The sequence below is a fragment of the Lissotriton helveticus genome, chromosome 7, assembly GCF_964261635.1.
Source record: "Lissotriton helveticus chromosome 7, aLisHel1.1, whole genome shotgun sequence".
Lineage (NCBI taxonomy): Eukaryota > Metazoa > Chordata > Amphibia > Caudata > Salamandridae > Lissotriton > Lissotriton helveticus.
In genome coordinates, this window is record NC_136068.1 from 1,444,915,150 (window position 1) to 1,444,932,784 (window position 17,635).

Consider the following 17,635-nt stretch of genomic DNA (forward strand, 5'->3'; position numbering starts at 1 on the left):
TTTCCACCTCGGCAAATAGTTGTGCTGGGGGGTGGGGAGCAGGTTGGGTGCCCCCAGGTGCACCCAATGTGGTGACATTGGCCCCACAGGCCACAGTACACATAATGGGCATCTACTAGTGCAGCCACTCGCAGTCCCAGCACCGTCTCTCGGGGGCGGACCATGAGCCAAGGGGCAGCGAGTTAAGTCTCAGGGCATATATCCCAGGGAAATCACAGGCCTGTGGCCCCTGGGCCTCCCCAGTATCCAACTCTCCCAGACGGGGCAGCGCAATAGGTGTGAAAAGCAGGGGGATGTTCTTTATTGCGGTGAAGACCTCATCCTCTTGCCTCTGTGGAAGGCTCCCACAGTAGAGATCTGTATCAGGCACCTTCAGGCGCCCTAAGGCATTTCCTTCATCCCCGCAAGTTCTCACAAGCAAGATATGTCGTCCATTGAGGCGGTGACTCCCGGGCCCACCTCCACATCCATTTGGGGGGTGGAGTGGCAGTAGAGCCGCACCCGTCTACAGTGAGGGCCTCAGGCTTTCCCACTCCTCTCGGTAGCCCCGCCTCAGGCTTTGCAACACAGGCCAACCAGCCCTCATCTTGAGGTGCTGTGGTATCTAGCATGCACACAAATCCTTAGCGGAGTGGCCCTGGGAAGCACAAAGATGGGCCAGTGGTCTCCTCAGGTGCATAAGACACACCCGGCTCAATCAGCGTGACGAGACAGGGGCCACCAGCAGCAGAAAGGACTGGGATAGAGGACTTGGCTGCGGTACTCCATAGAGAGCACTTGTCATGTTGGCCAGTGAGGCTGCACACCCTTGTCATAATCGTTTATACTAAACCGACCATGCTTTCATGTTTGATCATAAGCATAAGCTTTTTCAAGGGAATCACACTTTTGACCAATTAAATGTTATACTCAAGAAAATCAATATGCAGGCAGAGCCAATGTACCCGTCAGTGTAATGCTTCTTAAAGATTTTCTTCTATAGATCGCTTAAGGTCAAACACAACTGCAGTGTCAAGCCAGCCTTAAAAATGTGACAGTTCAAAAAAATGCGAGAACTTGCTGTTTATGTGTCGTTCCAAATATTTAGTCGTTTATATGCATACTGTATGCACTTTGCACTGTTTGTCAATATCGGGTATTTATTTGATTTAATAAAAAATTAGATCATAATGTATTAGATGGACCTTGCATTATTCTTCGTACTGGAAGATCTACGGAATTTTGGGAAATATATAACTTCTTTTTAACCCCGCTAAAGTAACGCATTGACTTATTAACGAAGCATGAGGCATACGCTTGTTTCTATTGTAGGAATCGAGAACTCTATCTGTTAAATGGAATTCTGACAACACAAAAAAATTCATTGAATGAAGTGTGTAGAATGACAACAATAAAACCACAGAACGTTTGTACAGTATCCCTGAACACCATGTCTGTGAAATATTTGGATGTCATACCAATGCTATTATAATATACCGAAGTAAAGAATTCTGGCAAAATAACACTTACTTGTTCAGGGTGAGTTTGAAGTCCTAAAAAACAGAAATACAACAAGAAGATGTTCAGTGCGGTAGAACACGATATAAACGCCCACATGTTTTTATTTAAATTCAAATGCTATATTTCTATGCCATCACACTGTTCTATCCGTCTGACACTGGGGAAATACAAATGGCAAGATTATGAACAGACATGCCGATTGGCAGTATCGTGCAGCATTTGACAAATAACAAGGTGAGCTTGTATCGATCTCACGGTCAGCCTTTTCCCAATGGTAGAAGAGACTCCAACCAGGTCACCTTTGTGGCAAGACTGGAGGCTAGTATTATGCATAAATTATTTTATTCACTACTCTGCAGCGTTGCACAGCAAACACAAGACTTTTAGAACCCAATAGGACCACAAAATCAAATACACTATGGCTTCCATCTTCATACTCTTTTGTTTGCTGCTTTGTGGCAGATAAGTATTTTCTACCTTAATATTTCATTGTCAGGACTTAGATTTATGGCTGTGAGATTATGTTTAAGGTCATGTATTTTTGATGGTGGATTTGTACGTAAGGTTGTTGTGTTTTCTTCTCCTGATTTTCTGGGGCATTGGTTAACACTGAAATATATTAAGTAGAAAAGGGTATGGCAAGTCAGTGTGGTTAGGGCTTTTTATATATTTCAAACTACAAAAAATGTAAAGACAATGTTAAATTAGAGCATAAACACGAGAAACCTACTTGAATCAAAATTTTGAAATGCGTTTGGTCTAGCCATACATGAAATATTCCATCTAGGTCACTGAAGCCAAAGGCCTCACAAATTGCTTAAAGCGAATATTTTTGCAAACTTTATAGATGTTGTTAACTTAAAACAAGAGCCCAATTGGTAGATGCCCTACTGCAGGAAGTTCGTTTTAAGGACAGCTGGAGTCAAACAGTGATTGTGGGTTTATATTGCAGGAGGATCGTTTTACAATAGTCACAATTCATTTTACAGCAGAAAAACGAGTAAATAGAGCCTAAAACAGCATAATATATATCCTACACACATACAAAAAACTCAGGACCTTCGCTTCCCCTCATCTCATTTCTCCTTCCAAGAATGCATGCCAAAGCTACTAAACTGTTCATATCACGATGCCATTCACCACAGTATACTTTCTGCACGCTAAAGACTCCAGAATGCTGAAGCCCAACAAACACTTCTCTTGATGAATCACAAATGTTCCTGTTGAGCCGCTGCATTGAGTACCTCACCAACCAGGCAACCAACTCCCATGACAGAGCCGACATGAATGCTCTACCCACTATGTTTCATGTTCCTATGTTGATAAGGAAAACGAAAACTCATTTATCAGAAAAACAAACATCAAGTCAACAACAGCACACTTCAGAACTGAACAAAATTCACAGATTAATCCACAAACTGAAAAGCTATTTGAGGCCCACGACAAAAGTGAAGCTCCCCTTATAACAGTAGAACTGCACATATACCTTACGTGAGGCCATTTGTACCTCAAATTTCAAATACATAAACCTCAATCAACACGCTGATCTTCTAAAAAAAAAGTTAACTAACTGTTCCTAAACATCTAAACCAGCACCATTACAGCAGGCAAAACCACTAAATCGAGAGGCATGCCTAAATGGAATTAAGACAAGTCACCGACTCAGCTCCTCAACTTCTTCACCTCTCTAAAGGTTACATCTAAAGGAACTAATAACAACAATTATACCGGAGGGTCTAACAAACAAAAGTACGCAAAATGTATACAAAGAGGCTGAAGGCAACCTAGACATATATGTATCTGGCTAGGGTCATCCCCACAGTGGTCAGGAGAGGATGGAGGGCAGCTTTGTACGAAAGCGTATGGAGAATTCAGTTAAGTCAAAGTTTGCTATGGTGACAAGTCAGTGATAAAAGCTACAGGCTTTATTAGTTCATTGGGAAACATTATATCAGAGGCCACAAGTCACATATATTTGCGATGTAAAGTTATGATAAAGACAGTAACCCCCCCAAAAAATATTGTGGCAGTGTTTTCTAAAGCCAATGGGCCTGTGGCGTTTTGTGATGGCATGGTGTTAAATGCTCTAGGAGCATATAGCATAATATGCACGTTTTTAGTGTTGGTTACCTCCACTAAGGAACACTTGGATTTGAATATTTCCAATGTGATAATCCTTTTCAGGCCCTCTTCAGAAGGGTTGTGTATTGTTTGCTATGGGAAACTAGGTGATTAGTCGTACAAGAAGTGAGGACTGCACAAGTAATAGGTCCTAAATGTCCCCATACTGGGAACCAAGCACCCCACTGTAGCAGTCGACTCTCCCAGGGAAGCGAAGCAGCGCAATGAAGGCCTACCCAGGGGAGGTGTTATGGGCTAGTAATCATCATTCCCTGGTATGCTATAATAAAACTCAATACATGATTGCCCAGTCAGTAATTTTTCTTAATTGAAGGAAAAGTACATTTATTGCACACACACACACTACTAAATACAATACATTAATTTACAAATATATATAACGCAGATCAAAAATACCTTGGATTATACTATGAAATCACTATTTGACTTCACAGGGTCATGACCCACAACATCACAGTGCCCTGCTACCTATACCAGACAACACAATACAAAATGACCGGGGTATCGCTTTAGATAAAACAGGCCTATTGGTCTTATCAAGGGTTCACCATATTACAAGAACAACAAACCACATGTTAAAAGTACCATCATTTTTTGCGTAAATGCAATGATCAATAACCATGGGTAAACACAATAATTAATGACAATTAAGCAAATATATCAGCATCAATAATCACGGTCAACATTATTATTACAATCAAACATTTTAAAATGAACATGTTTGTGTACTTTTTAGTTACCTTCAGACCACATACAAAGCAATCATAAAAACAGCCTCTAGAGGACACCGCTTTCCAGCTACAGAAAATGTAACCATAGAACCAGGCCATAAAGAGAGCTACACTACATGTAACGTCTTTATACATCTTCTGGCCATATAAAATGGAGCCACAGAACAAGCCTCTAAAGTTCACTGAACTCCCAGATTTAGAGCAAACAGTACACCTTAAAAGTGGTTTGAACACCATGATAAAAACCCTGGGGCACCTACATTTTAAGACCCTGCAGGGCTAGTATTTTAGAACAGTTCTGGGGGAGAAAGGGATAGCTGCCTCGCTCCTGCAGCCTCCCTCACTCTTTTTTGCACTGGTGGTGCCACGGCCCATTTTGGGGCAACCACAAGGCAAGACAAATATGTAAATGAGCCTATCCTGAAGCATTATGGGGCCCTCCCATCTGGGAAGCAGTGAATATCTTAACAGCAGGTCAACTGCCTGAACTTTTTTATTTTTGTTTTCCTCTTCCTTTTTTGAGGGAGCCCAATCCTACACGGGTCAGGGAGTTTATTATTCAGTGGCAGACCCGCTCCCCCAGTCACAGGCATAGGGAGAGGGAGCAAGGCCACCAATTAGTAAAACATAATTAATTAATAAAACACTTCTTGCCCTGACCCAAGGCCCTGGTCCACAGGAGTATTTTCACCTCATGCACTCCCGTTTCTGACTGGATCAAAGGTCACCAACCTTAAAACAGCAAAAACTCAGCCCCCGTTGGGCCGATTTGGCCAATCTTGGTCTCATTTTACTCCTGGTAGTGAGTTCTAGCCTCTATCATTTCACATACTGAAGAGCCCAGATAATAATCTGGAGTTTGAAGGGGATGAGAGGGGAAATTATAAAATGCGTCCTCCCTTCTACAATAACCTACACAACAAAGTATCCAACACATTAAACTGTTCCTCTGTAATCACTGCAGGATAGACAGTACAAATGAATTGAAGCTAAACCCATGTCATTTGGACATAACCACAGTGGGGCTCATTCGAATGTCGGGCGGACACCGTAGCTGTCTGGAACCGCCTGACTTTAGGTCAGCGGTTCCGAACTCAGGATTAGGATGCGACCGCCCACAGGGTGATCACAAACATCCATTTTTTAAAAGAAGCTTGTGCGGCAGGCAGAAAAGACCAGCAGCACAAGCTTCCATTAAAAAATGGACGTTTGTGAACTTCCCTGCACCGTGTGGCATGTACCATGCATAGCACAGGGCCAGGTCCCCCAAAGACACTTTCTGACAGCCTTTCCATGTCTGAAATTGGAAAGGCTGTCGGAAACCAACATTGTGATCCCGACTGTAGAGCCGAGGCTGGTTCCACCGTCATTACAACTCCACTCCTCTTCCGAGAGGCTAAGTGAGCCTGTCGGAAGAGGAGGGGAAGCCCCCGTGATTTTCCCTCCGACTGCCGTCAACTTAACACAGTGGTCATAGGGAAACCTTGGATGTCTGTCAGAAAACCTACGACAGACTGTGGGAGGCTTTCCTCCCGACATCCAAATCAGGCCGAGTGTTGTTTGGTAGACCCTCACACATCCTATTGGTGTCATGCTTCATCATCAGGTCTCATCCTGGTCCCTAAAAACCAGGATGGGATCAACCATGTCCCATGGAGCACTCAGGAAAATTCTCCTGCCAGGTTCTTAAGATAAAAATAAATTGAAACACCAAGGTATTCCATTATCCACAGTGTTTCTGTTATGATTAAAATCAAAATAATGGGGTGGGGGGGTCTATAGAGATGATGGTCCTACACCCTACCTGTTAAGTCGAGATGTTTCTGCCCTACGTGAGAGTGGCCATAGGGTCCAAGGCTTTTATTAGGAATCTAAAAATGTGCCCCCGAGTATTTTTTTTTGTTGTAATGTCAGTCAGTCAGTCACACAGCTTTATTAGATTTTTTTAAAACGGATCAGAAAAGCACAAGTTATCTAAAAATTCCAACACAATATATACACATATATACACATTTAAAATATGAATTAAACAGTTGCAGTGATCCGGGTAAATTCATATAAAAACGTTTATGAAAAAAGCAATTCAGAATTTACACACTTTCAGATGGACCTCTACGTAATTTAACCATCCAATTATTTTATAATAATCTAATGTACAACAGTCCTTGATAATGGGTTGTGTCAAATCCACTGTAGACCTCCGCCATACCGAGAGGCACAACAAGACTGGAGCCAGTCTTAGGTTGTCGCTCAAATAAGGAAGCCCCAATTCACAGTGTAAAATATATTTGGGGCTGATAGAAGGACACACGGTTTTTAAAAAAGGAGTCTTCTATTTGTTGTAGTGGTGCAACATCAGCCAAACCCCACACTCCTGCCTCATATAGTGCAGCAGACTTTGTTTTAGAGGAATATATTAATTGCATCCAGTGGACTGCCTCCCAACTTCGTATCAAATCTTTTGACAGCGTTAGCACTCCTTTGCATGCCCTGGGCTCTTGCTGCCACTAAATTTGACCATGAGTGGTCTTTATCAAAAAGCACTCCAAGGTATGAAAAGGAGTTGACCGTCTCGATTTTCTTGCCTGCCAACTGGAAATGGGGATGTTTCTCACCTCTTGCGGCTCCAGACACGACTATAAATGATTTCGATTTATTGACCTTTAGGTCAATGGAGGCCATAAAGGTGGAGTAGGCTGTGATTAGCGTTTGTAGGGCTAAGCCCAATCTGGCCATCAATACCGCGTTGTCAGCATACGCCAGAATCAGAAGGGGGATATTTAGGCACATCCACTGGTAGAGCAGACAGGGCGGACTCTACCCCGTTCGTATAGATTGAAAAAAGGAACGGGGCAAGAACACAACCCTGTCTTACTCCCTTTTCGACTTTAGAGAGGCAAGTGCACTCCCCCTTCCTGCCATAACTTACACAGGCAGTTGCATTGGCGTACAACTGGTGTATAAAACCAATTATTGGTGGATCGATACCCATGCCCTCCATCATGGACCACAACCTCGGGTGTGACACACAGTCAAAGGCCGAGGTTAGGTCTATGAAGGCCATGTACAGTTTTCCGGCTTTTGCCTTAGTGTATTTCCGTATAGTTAGGTAGAGGTATAAACACTTATCAACCGTCCCCATTCCACTACGAAACCCGTATTGCGCCTTCATAAAAATATTGTGCGATTCGGCCCAGTCCTCCAATTTGGCCAAGAGTACCCATCCCATAAGTTTGGCTGTAGTGTCAAGAAGGGATATGGGATGATAGTTCTTTGGGGATCCCCTGTCACCTTTTTAAAAAATGGGCACAATTAGACTCTGGTTCCAAGAGAGAGGCGGGCCTACTATCTGGATACTATTAAAATGTTTGTAAAGTAAAAGGCACCCACATATTATAATTCTGCTGAAAGAGGTCAATTGGAACTCCATCTGGCCCAGGCGCCTTACCTGGGGTGCAGGCTTCCAACGCCTTTCTTATCTCTAATACAGAGAAAGTTAACCATCCCTGTAGTAAAATCTCTGGGGAGGATACCAGTGAAGTTGGACGGTTTGCTAAACCAAGTATTTCTTCATAGTGCCTCACCCATGCCTCTTCCTCTACATGCACGTCTAATGTAGGGTCCTTGATGTCTTTAAAATGTGGGGCATTCACGATTTTCCAGAAATCTTTACTACTGCCTGACATAGCTGCTTCCTTGAGATCTCCCCATGCCTGTGCCCTAAGATCTTTTTCCCTTGCCCTCCTCGCAAATTTATCATCTTTGCGTAGCGCACAGATTACAGAGCAATCTCTAGGATACGTGTTTAGAGCTTTAACAAGGGCTTTTTTGCTTTTATGTAGGCTCTATCAAACCACCCCATTTTGACGGTAGCATTAGCGGACTTAACCCGTGTGAGTCCTTTTTTTTATACTTTTTCCAAAAGAGCAAAAACTGGGTGACCAAGAAATGAGGTGATGAATTCTCTTCCAGACAGGCTAATATTTCCTCCTTTATTTGAGCTATAATTTCAGGGTCTAAATTTAATCTTTGTGCTTGTGACCACTTCAGCTGCTAACTGTTTTTTCGAGACACATTTACACCTTCTACAACCTTATTGTTCTCTCTAGGTTCAGATAAGATACTTAGGTAAATAGATAACATAGCGTTATCACTATAAGAAGAGAATCGGGTACACGTATGGACAACTTTCCCATGTAAATGTGCAGAGGCTAAAATATGGTCTATAATAGACTCTTGGGTACCCCTTTTAAAAGTGGACCCTTGCCCTCCCTCTTCTGATACATTTATTAAGGACAAGTTCCACTTATTTAACGAACTATTCAAAACCTCACCATACTGAGTATATGTGACGTGTAAAAAAAAGAGGCTATTGTAGGAGTTCTACTCCGCATTCCCTAGTGCCATTAAACTTACAAAGATGAGCATTAAAATCCCCCACCCATACAAGATTTACACTACCCTTCATTTTTCCCATGGTACAATTTCTCAATCTCTAATGCTAGTGCGTCTGCCACTTGTCCCGAGTTCCTCCCAAACTCATTATTGTAAAAATTAACAAACGTCCAGATGCCATGTTTCCTACTACCCACTCAAAGATCTGAAATTGAGTATGCTTAGGACCAACTTCTTTAATTTGAAGAGGTAAAGTATTTGAGAATAGACTATGTAAACCCCCCTTCGCCCTTACAAAGACTGACGGAACAGCTGGGGAATGGAAGGTGCGAAAACCAGAGAAGAAAATTGGTTATATAGCCCAAGACTCTTGAAAAAATGCTACCTCCATAGATTGCCACTTATTTGTCCATTCGGAATAGGCTATTTTGGAAGCTAAATCTGCCATGTTCCACGATATCAGATTAGGTCTGGTTCCCTTAATATCAGTCGTACAGGTTAACAAGGGGTGATAGTGTTCCTGAACCCTGGGTGCTAGATTTGCAGCTGTAGCAGCCTCCTCAGAGGCCACTACAGCCTTGGCGGATCGTGGAATCGGTGGAATCCCTAAACGGGGTGACCTCTACAAGGGCCGCAGTAGTTGCCCTACTTAGTAGTTTGGGCGGTGAAGTAGGTAGTCAGTCGCATTCCTCCAAGTTCGACAGTGGTGCAAATCTATTATATAGCCTAATCCCAGATTTTAAAAGGGGTCCTTCATTCGTACCAGAGGGTGTTTCCAGTAATTTGGGAGTTACTTTGAGAAAAGCTATGGGAGTTAGCTACAAGAGAGGCAGTTGTGTACGCATTGTCACAATTAATTACCACACAATAGTTGCTTTTCTTGAACCCCCCACCCTTCCCACTCTCCTGGCCATAATAACTTCATTAGCCAGTTGCCTACTCCCCCCCTCGGTCATATGGACATTACTTTACACAAAAAAACCACAGGTGGTAGTGTTCCCAAAAGGGAAACGTCCGCACACACTCTATAGAACAAGTATAGTGTCTCCAAATTCAGTACACATCCAACAATATATGTTTTATAGAAACAGTGACCAAAAAGGGTGCTAAGGAATCTCAAGGCACCTACCACCTCAAGGTGCCGTTAGTGCACACAAGAGTGTTACACATACAATCAAGCAAAGTTTTGAGAAACTATTGACAGCACTCCTGTAAACAAGTAATTATAACCGTTAGGGCGTAAATTATAGGCCCTGCTAATCTCCAATGTACCAAGCTCTACTAGTTATAGAGTTTTGCAGAAGAGAAAGTTGATGACACAATGATATCAAAATAAGTCTTTGTCAACACAGGGGGTTCAAAAATATAGTCTGCTTATTTCTTTTTCTTCAATCTTTATTCTTTCATTTTTCATAAAACAGGTATTCCCAGCAATAAGTAAAGATCACCAACACGTGTTTCGTCCTACACAAGGACTTTTTCAAGGCATAAGTAGGACAACCTGAGATGAGTGTGCGGCATCAAAGTGTAGCAGAACCAATCGTGGTATATTTATTGAAGCTTAGTATCTAGTTACAAATTATGTTTGTTCGATAAATAATAGTGTGTAGTTACAAGCGGGTTCCAAATCGGTTACCCAAATCGTCTCAATGTCGCGACATTGAGACGATTTGGGTAAAGACATGTGACGGCAGCTATTACGCTTCCCAACTTACTATGGTTGTAATTTGACTTTGTGGATTACACTGTCCCTTATCGAGTGTTCGTATTTGGAACCCGCTTGTAACTACACACTATTATTTATCGAACAAACATAATTTGTAACTAGATACTAAGCTTCAATAAATATACCACGATTGGTTCTGCTACACTTTGATGCCGCACACTCATCTCAGGTTGTCCTACTTATGCCTTGAAAAAGTCCTTGTGTAGGACGAAACACGTGTTGGTGATCTTTACTTATTGCTGGGAATACCTGTTTTATGAAAAATGAAAGAATAAAGATTGAAGAAAAAGAAATAAGCAGACTATATTTTTTAACCCCCTGTGTTGACAAAGACTTATTTTGATATCATTGTGTCATCAACTTTCTCTTCTGCAAAACTCTATAACTAGTAGAGCTTGGTACATTGGAGATTAGCAGGGCCTATAATTTACGCCCTAACGGTTATAATTACTTGTTTACAGGAGTGCTGTCAATAGTTTCTCAAAACTTTGCTTGATATGGACATTACTTATTAACCAATGAAGACCTTTGTCCATTAATTATCTTGTGGTTTTGCTTTGATTTTCTCGAAGGGGAGGGATATTTGCCAAAACCAAGGCCAGTGGTGCAGCGGCAGGGGAGAGATGGAGAGTTTGTTGTGGCTGGTGCTTAAGTATTCCAGTGAAGTGCTCAGGTAGCCCTGCCTGGTGCATAACTCCTCTAGCTTCTGTCCTAGGTAGTAATTTCTGGCGAGCTAGGTCTCCTTCAGTTAGCCCTTAGCCAGGCTGAGTAACCTATATTACATCCGTATTAGGGAGGGGGATTAAGGGCTGTGCTACAAGATTGGAGGAGCCTCCAGGGAGTATAGACAATGTCAATGTCATTATTGAAGATGGAGGCGGCCTTCGTGCTTCTATTGATGGTGCTAATTCAGTATTCCTAGGTGCTATCGTAGAAGCAACGTTCAACGGGGGTATACGTGCAAGTAGTAAACAGTTCTGCGCTTCCAATTTCCCCAGCCGAGTTTCAATTAAAGACAATTTGGTTAGGATGGGAGCCATTATATCGTTTAGCCTTGTAGAGACTTCTGTCCAGGAAGAGTCTGGCTGCAGTGCCTCAAGCGATAGTGTGTTGAGGGGCACTGGAGCTGCTGGTATTTTGGAACTCGTAATCTGCACTTTTGTTTGGACAGTTTTAGTTTTGGGCACACAAGTGGTTTTAGGTTGTTTTGCTTTTAATCCACTAACAACTCCCCCTGCTCTGGTCTGCTTAGCCGGTGGAATAGGTGAAGAATCCAATATTGAGCAATTAAAGGGGGAGTGCCCTGTACTTCTGCTTGGTGTGCTCCCTGTATTTGAGTTAGAGGGCAAAGGCCCATATTGGTCTTGTGTAAAGACTAGAGTATTTAGGGGCAATGGCATTTGTATAAATTATGTTTCTGGAATAATGTAATTTACAAGGCCTGAGGGTGCGCCCTGTGTTAAAGGGAATGGCTCCATAGAGAGACGCCTTTCGGTCAGCTCGATCTCATGTGAGAGGACGCTGGCTGCTCTTACTGGAAAAGAGTCCGAAAAGAGTCCAAAGTGGATCCAACCCCTCCTCCCAACTTCTCTTTCGTTCCCTTTGCTTTCGCCATCTGTGATGTGAAGCAAAAGATGAAATCAACCGTACCTCAATGGCTGCAGATTGCAAGAGGGTGGGCCGGGCCCAGCCTTCTCCGGGCTCCTACGGACAGGCGGGCCCACCTTGCCTTTTGTAGCACGTTCCCGCTAGGAGTTCTGGATGCTTTGGTCCCGTGGAGACAGGCAAGCAGGCAGGAAGACAAACAAGCCCAAACAGTCCCCGCTATACTCGACTTGCTACCAGCAGTGGCAAATAGTTGCCAAACACCTTAAGGTGTCTTACCACAAAGTAGCAACCTTTCCCAGTTTTTACTTTTCCAAACTTTATTCAGTTCCACAACGCGACTTCCACTGCATCTCTTCCCCATGTACTTGAAACTCGCAGCCCACTGTGCACGACCGGTGCCGCAGGTGAGAGTAATCACCGGGGCATTCACATACCATTTTCGAAAAGCAAAGGTTTTTCTGCTGCGTTATTCCTTCCAAAGCTTCAAAGCTTCATTTTAAAATCCTTTTACAGCTCACACTTCCTCTCTGCTTCTTTTCAGCAATACCGTATCGTAGCGGAATTTCTCTCTGGTTAATCCTAATTAAGAGAGGGAAAGGGAGAGACGCCAGGAGCTCGCTTCTCCAAAGCCCCCCATCGGATCAGAGAGGTTTGTGGTTTCAGTTCCGGTGACTTCCCCTCCTCTGCAGGCATCCAGCAGAAAGGCCAGTGTTCTGCGGCGAGATCAGCGTTCGGAAGCTTCACCAGACCCAACTAAATGTGGTCAGGACAAAACAAAAACACGCAACATATTTCTGACATGAGAAAGGGCAATAGTTGCTCGACCAGCTGGGAGGTGAAACGAGGACATGGGTGTGGACTGAGTCATTTTACCCTTTACAGGAACATGCATCGTACAGTTCCCATGTTGCCTAAAGGCTATATATAAGAGGGACCGAAGAAGGGAACCTGACATGAACAAGGGCAGTATTGTCCTTTTGCATGCCAGATATATGTTGCATGTTTTGTTTTGTCCTAGCCAAATTTGGTTATGTATGAGTGACATTATAAAAAATACTTTGGAGCATAATTTCCCAGTCCTGAGGAAAGCCCTGGACACTATGGCTCCTCTCACATAGGGCTGAAACATGTTGACTTAAAAAATAGGATGTAGGACCATTATCTCCATAGACACGATGATATTATTATTTTAGTCATACCAGAAATACCACGAATATAGGGGTTTCAAGGTATTTTATCTTAAAACCCCAGCAGAAGAATGATCTCAAGTGCTCCCTTGAACATTGTCAAGCCCATCATGGTTTCTAGGGAACAGTAGAAGACCTGATTGTGGAGCATACCACAAATAGGGTGTGTGAGAGTCTACCTAACAACAGCTCTGGCACAGTGTGACAGGTCATTAACAGATACAGATTTTCATCCCAACCCCCTACTTCCTGAGGAGATGAGGGACGCACTGTTAATTACTCCTTTTGTGTGGGGTGACCTTTGCTTCCTCTGCTTTAGAGCAGAGTAATTAACTTGACATTTGACATTTCTGGATGATCCATAAGAAGTACATGTATGGTTGACTCCAGTGTCATACCTCGCTGGACTTGATCGGCCTAAGGGAAGAGAAATTGCCCTCTAAGGTTGGTTACCCCAATGTATATAACAATGTGCCACTGCAGACAAAACAGTAAATCACACTGACTTTACCTACAGGTGCCCACTAATATTTATAAGGCCTATCTCAGGTAAATATCTAATCCTCCGGAGTCCCTCTGTTCGAGGCTACCTGTGTGCAATTATAGGGCTGCACATGACGGTAGTCTCACATGTGGACCCAGCACACGTGTGCACATGTGTGAGCCCTTGTTCATTTGTAACCAGCCAAGTGCCCCATACCCTAGCTGAAAAGGCCGACACTGGTAGTAAACATGCACAGTCTATTTGCCATGTGATTGCTGTGAGTGAGGCACATGTAGTGACACTCAGCCAAAGTAAGAAGTCCAAAACCGGGTGATTCAAAAAGCAAAACATCTGTGCTTATTAATTAGGTGGAACCCATTTTACAAGATTTGTCAACTGTAATTTTGCACAGATTTGTAACTTCATGACAGTATGCCTGATGAGTCCTAGTTTCTGTACAATACAGTCGGCCTCGGTTATGACAGGCCAATGATTAAGGCTATAGACTTGATTGATTTAGTGGGAAAAGTTATGGCAGAAGCAATATGGATATCAATTTATTTGAAAAGTTAAGGCAAAGTAAGTAGGCCCCACATTCTTATTTTTACACACCCCAATAATTGTGTGTGTATAGGTAGAATATTATTAAAGTGTGGAGAAAGATGTAAAACTCACAGATTGACTTAGTAAGCATGGGTTTTGGGCCTTGTTACACCATTTAGATAACCCCTTAGTATAAATGATTTGCATTGGGATAATCAGTGTTAGACCTTCCTAAGAGGAGTTGTATATTGTTCTGCCTATAGTATTCTATACAGGTTCATAATTTTGCTGACCACCTGACAGATGGCTGGTGAAAAAGCTTATGCTCGATTAAGTAGACATAAGTTCTTGATGGTAACAGAGCAATGATAAAGGCTATAGGCAAACTGGGTCATTTGGGAGTTATATCGGATGCCTTTGGTCTGCTCTCCCTATTATGAAAAGTAATGACAAAGACTGAAGGCATGATGTTGTGACCTTAATTAGCTGCAGAATGTTTATGCATTTTGCATTCCTTGTTAACCCTAGAGTCGACATTACAGTTGGTATCAACTGCCAGCCTGCGTAGATCACTATGGAGTTTATGCTCATTAAATTCATGGAAGTCAACTTGTTAACTCTGACATCCGACTTATTTATTGTGAAAAAAGTATGTTTAAGCAAATAGGCCTGTATGGGTTAGTTGTCATTATACTTAGATAAAACTGTAGAAGGGTACTTTGTTACATTGAGATTGCCATAGTAGATCAGGCCTTTGGTTTTGGGCTACCCCATGTGGCAAAACCTTGGGGGTAGAAGTGAGCCTTGGGAACCATTGATATGCGGTTGCATAATATTTTGCCAGTTTTGATTTTGTACATCTTTGTAATTTTATGAAAGTATACAAATTATTGCTTTGTGGCAAGGCCTGTGTTCAGTACAGGAGGCTTGAGTTTGTTTCTGGTAACAATCCATTGATAAAAGCTATAGGCCTGATTGGTTCATAGGGAAAAGTTATGTTGGATGCCATAGGTCTAATCTGTTCACCATGAAACGTTTTGAGAAATGAAGTAATCTGGCTTATTTGTAGTTGAAAGCACATGTTAAAGCGGATAGGCTTTCAAGGGTGAATTGGTATTACACTTTGTTAAATAAAGCATGTACACACGTAATTAAGGTATACCAGTTCCCATAGATTACTTCAACGGGGAAGGGTTTTTTGTTGGATCCCTACCTGACAAGACTTGTGGTTGAAGCTTTGCACTGTGAGAATCCTGGTTAGGCATTCTTAGGAGGGGTTGTATATGTGTTGCCCTCTTTATTCATGCATATTTATAAATGTCTGACTATATACTTGATGGCTACCTTATAGAAAATGAATACTCAATATAGAAGGCCTGGATTGGTTATGTTGATGAGCCATTGATAAAAGATAAAGGTCAAGCCAGATGTTATAGGTCCAATCTGTTTATTATGAAAAATTACAACAAATACAAGTAGGACTGACATATCTATTGTTCAAATCCTTTGATAAAATCAATATGTCTCTAAGGGTAGATTGACATTACATTATGCTAATAACTGCTGACAGGCATTTTCTTACGTTAATAAGCGAGTTGGTGCTGATTACCTCCTTTGTAATCCATTAAGGTAGGTGATTTCCACCGTGATAGTCCCCATTTGCCCCTCTCAGGCAAGCATGGTAGATATAGTTGTCTAACCACACAAAAAGATAAGAATGGGTAGGAGGAATATAAGTCCCACTTCGACCTCCTACAATACCCTAAACACACAACAAGGAAGTAGGACTTATGAAGCTAGATCGCTGAACCCCATCAAGGTCCCAGGTGTATAAAACTGCCCACACACACAACAAGCTGTGTCATGCTTCATCATAGGGCTGCTAACACTCCTCCGAACTCGCCAACACTGGAGGTGGAGCAATAGGGAGGGGGAAGACAATATAACACAAAGAAAATGCAAAACATGGGATCAAGATATGTGAATAAAGGTGCAGAAATAGTGGTATAAAACTGGTTCAAAGGATGAATGAATGAATGAATGAATGAACACTCTTTTGTAGAGCGCCTGGCTACCCTTAGGCATCCCAGCGCTATAAGACCAGAGTACTGATCAAAGACACTCAGTTGAATAAAAGTGTCTTCAATTGCTTCCTGAAAGCGAGGTGGTCACCTACATGCCTGATGTTGTCTGGCAATTTGTTCCAAAATTTGGCAGCCAGGAAGGAGAGCTGACGTCCTCCCATACGGGCTTGCTTCACCCTAGGGACTACAAGCAGATTGCCCTGATTGGATCTTAACGATCTGCAGGAGTGATGATGGCGAAACAGAGGGTGCAGGATAGTGAGACCGTCATTCCAGATGGACTTGTGTGCCATACACATGATCTTAAACGTGATTCTCTCTTGAATCGGTAGCCAGTAGAGTAATCGCAAAGCAGCCTTAGCAGAGCTACGTCTCGGTACATTCATCAGCAACCGAGCTGCACAGTTCTGCACTGATTGCAGGGTTTGAATTGTGCTTGCAGGGGCCCCAAAGTAAACCGCGTTTGCGTAGTCCAGCCGTGAGAGGATCAACGACTGAACCAGTATGCGTCTTGCCTCAAAGGGAAGGAGGTGCAGAACCTTCCTAAGGATCCTAGGTCGCGGACACCTTCTTTGCCTGAACTTGAAAACAATGGGCAGAATCAAGCCATCCTCCCAGACTCTGGAGGATGTCCTCAATCCAACTTTAATTATGGACTCCCTTGCCCAAAGTTAAAAGAAAAAGGCTACACATATGACCAGTGGATGAAGGTAAAGTGATTCATCATGAATCACCTACCCCTGTCCTCTGCAAGCAAATGTCGACATGTTTCAGCCGAATCAAAGGATTCAATTAATCACTACCCCGCTTTCTTTAGGACTTCACATAAAATAAAAAATCCAAAGAGAACTAACCCTCCCTCCTCAAACCAGGAGCAGGGAATAGACACCCCTTCTCAAGAAATACTACCTACTCATGTGTGGGGATGATTTTCTGGGGAACCGAGTTTATTGAAGTTCAACACTCGAACTGGCGGGGGAAGTCAAACTTGCATCAAGGTGAGTTGTTTCAAGGTGAGTTGTGTGCCCCCAACCGGTCTCTCCCATCGCCGTGTAGGGCGATATAGTGTTCTGCCAGACCCTTGTAATAACGTAAATAAACCTCTGCTTGAGCATCATTCACATTCTGTTTCTCCACATGACAGCATACTGCATGGGGTAATTGCTTAGCCCATTTTTGCCATTGGCTCCATTTCTCTTTGAGTAAAGGCATATTTGCGTAATTACACATGCTAA

At 42.7% G+C, this 17,635-nt stretch overlaps 1 protein-coding gene across 1 annotated transcript in view; it reads right to left on the reverse strand.

Moving 5' to 3' along the window:
- The window catches only part of LOC144770346 (E3 ubiquitin-protein ligase TRIM39-like), a 186,976-nt gene that overhangs the window by 70,021 nt on the left and 99,320 nt on the right, over positions 1–17,635 (reverse strand). Inside the window, exon 4 of the mRNA XM_078654805.1 lies at positions 1,510–1,532. Within this exon, the coding sequence (XP_078510931.1) occupies positions 1,510–1,532 (23 nt within the window). The remainder of the gene's footprint in view (positions 1–1,509; positions 1,533–17,635) is intronic.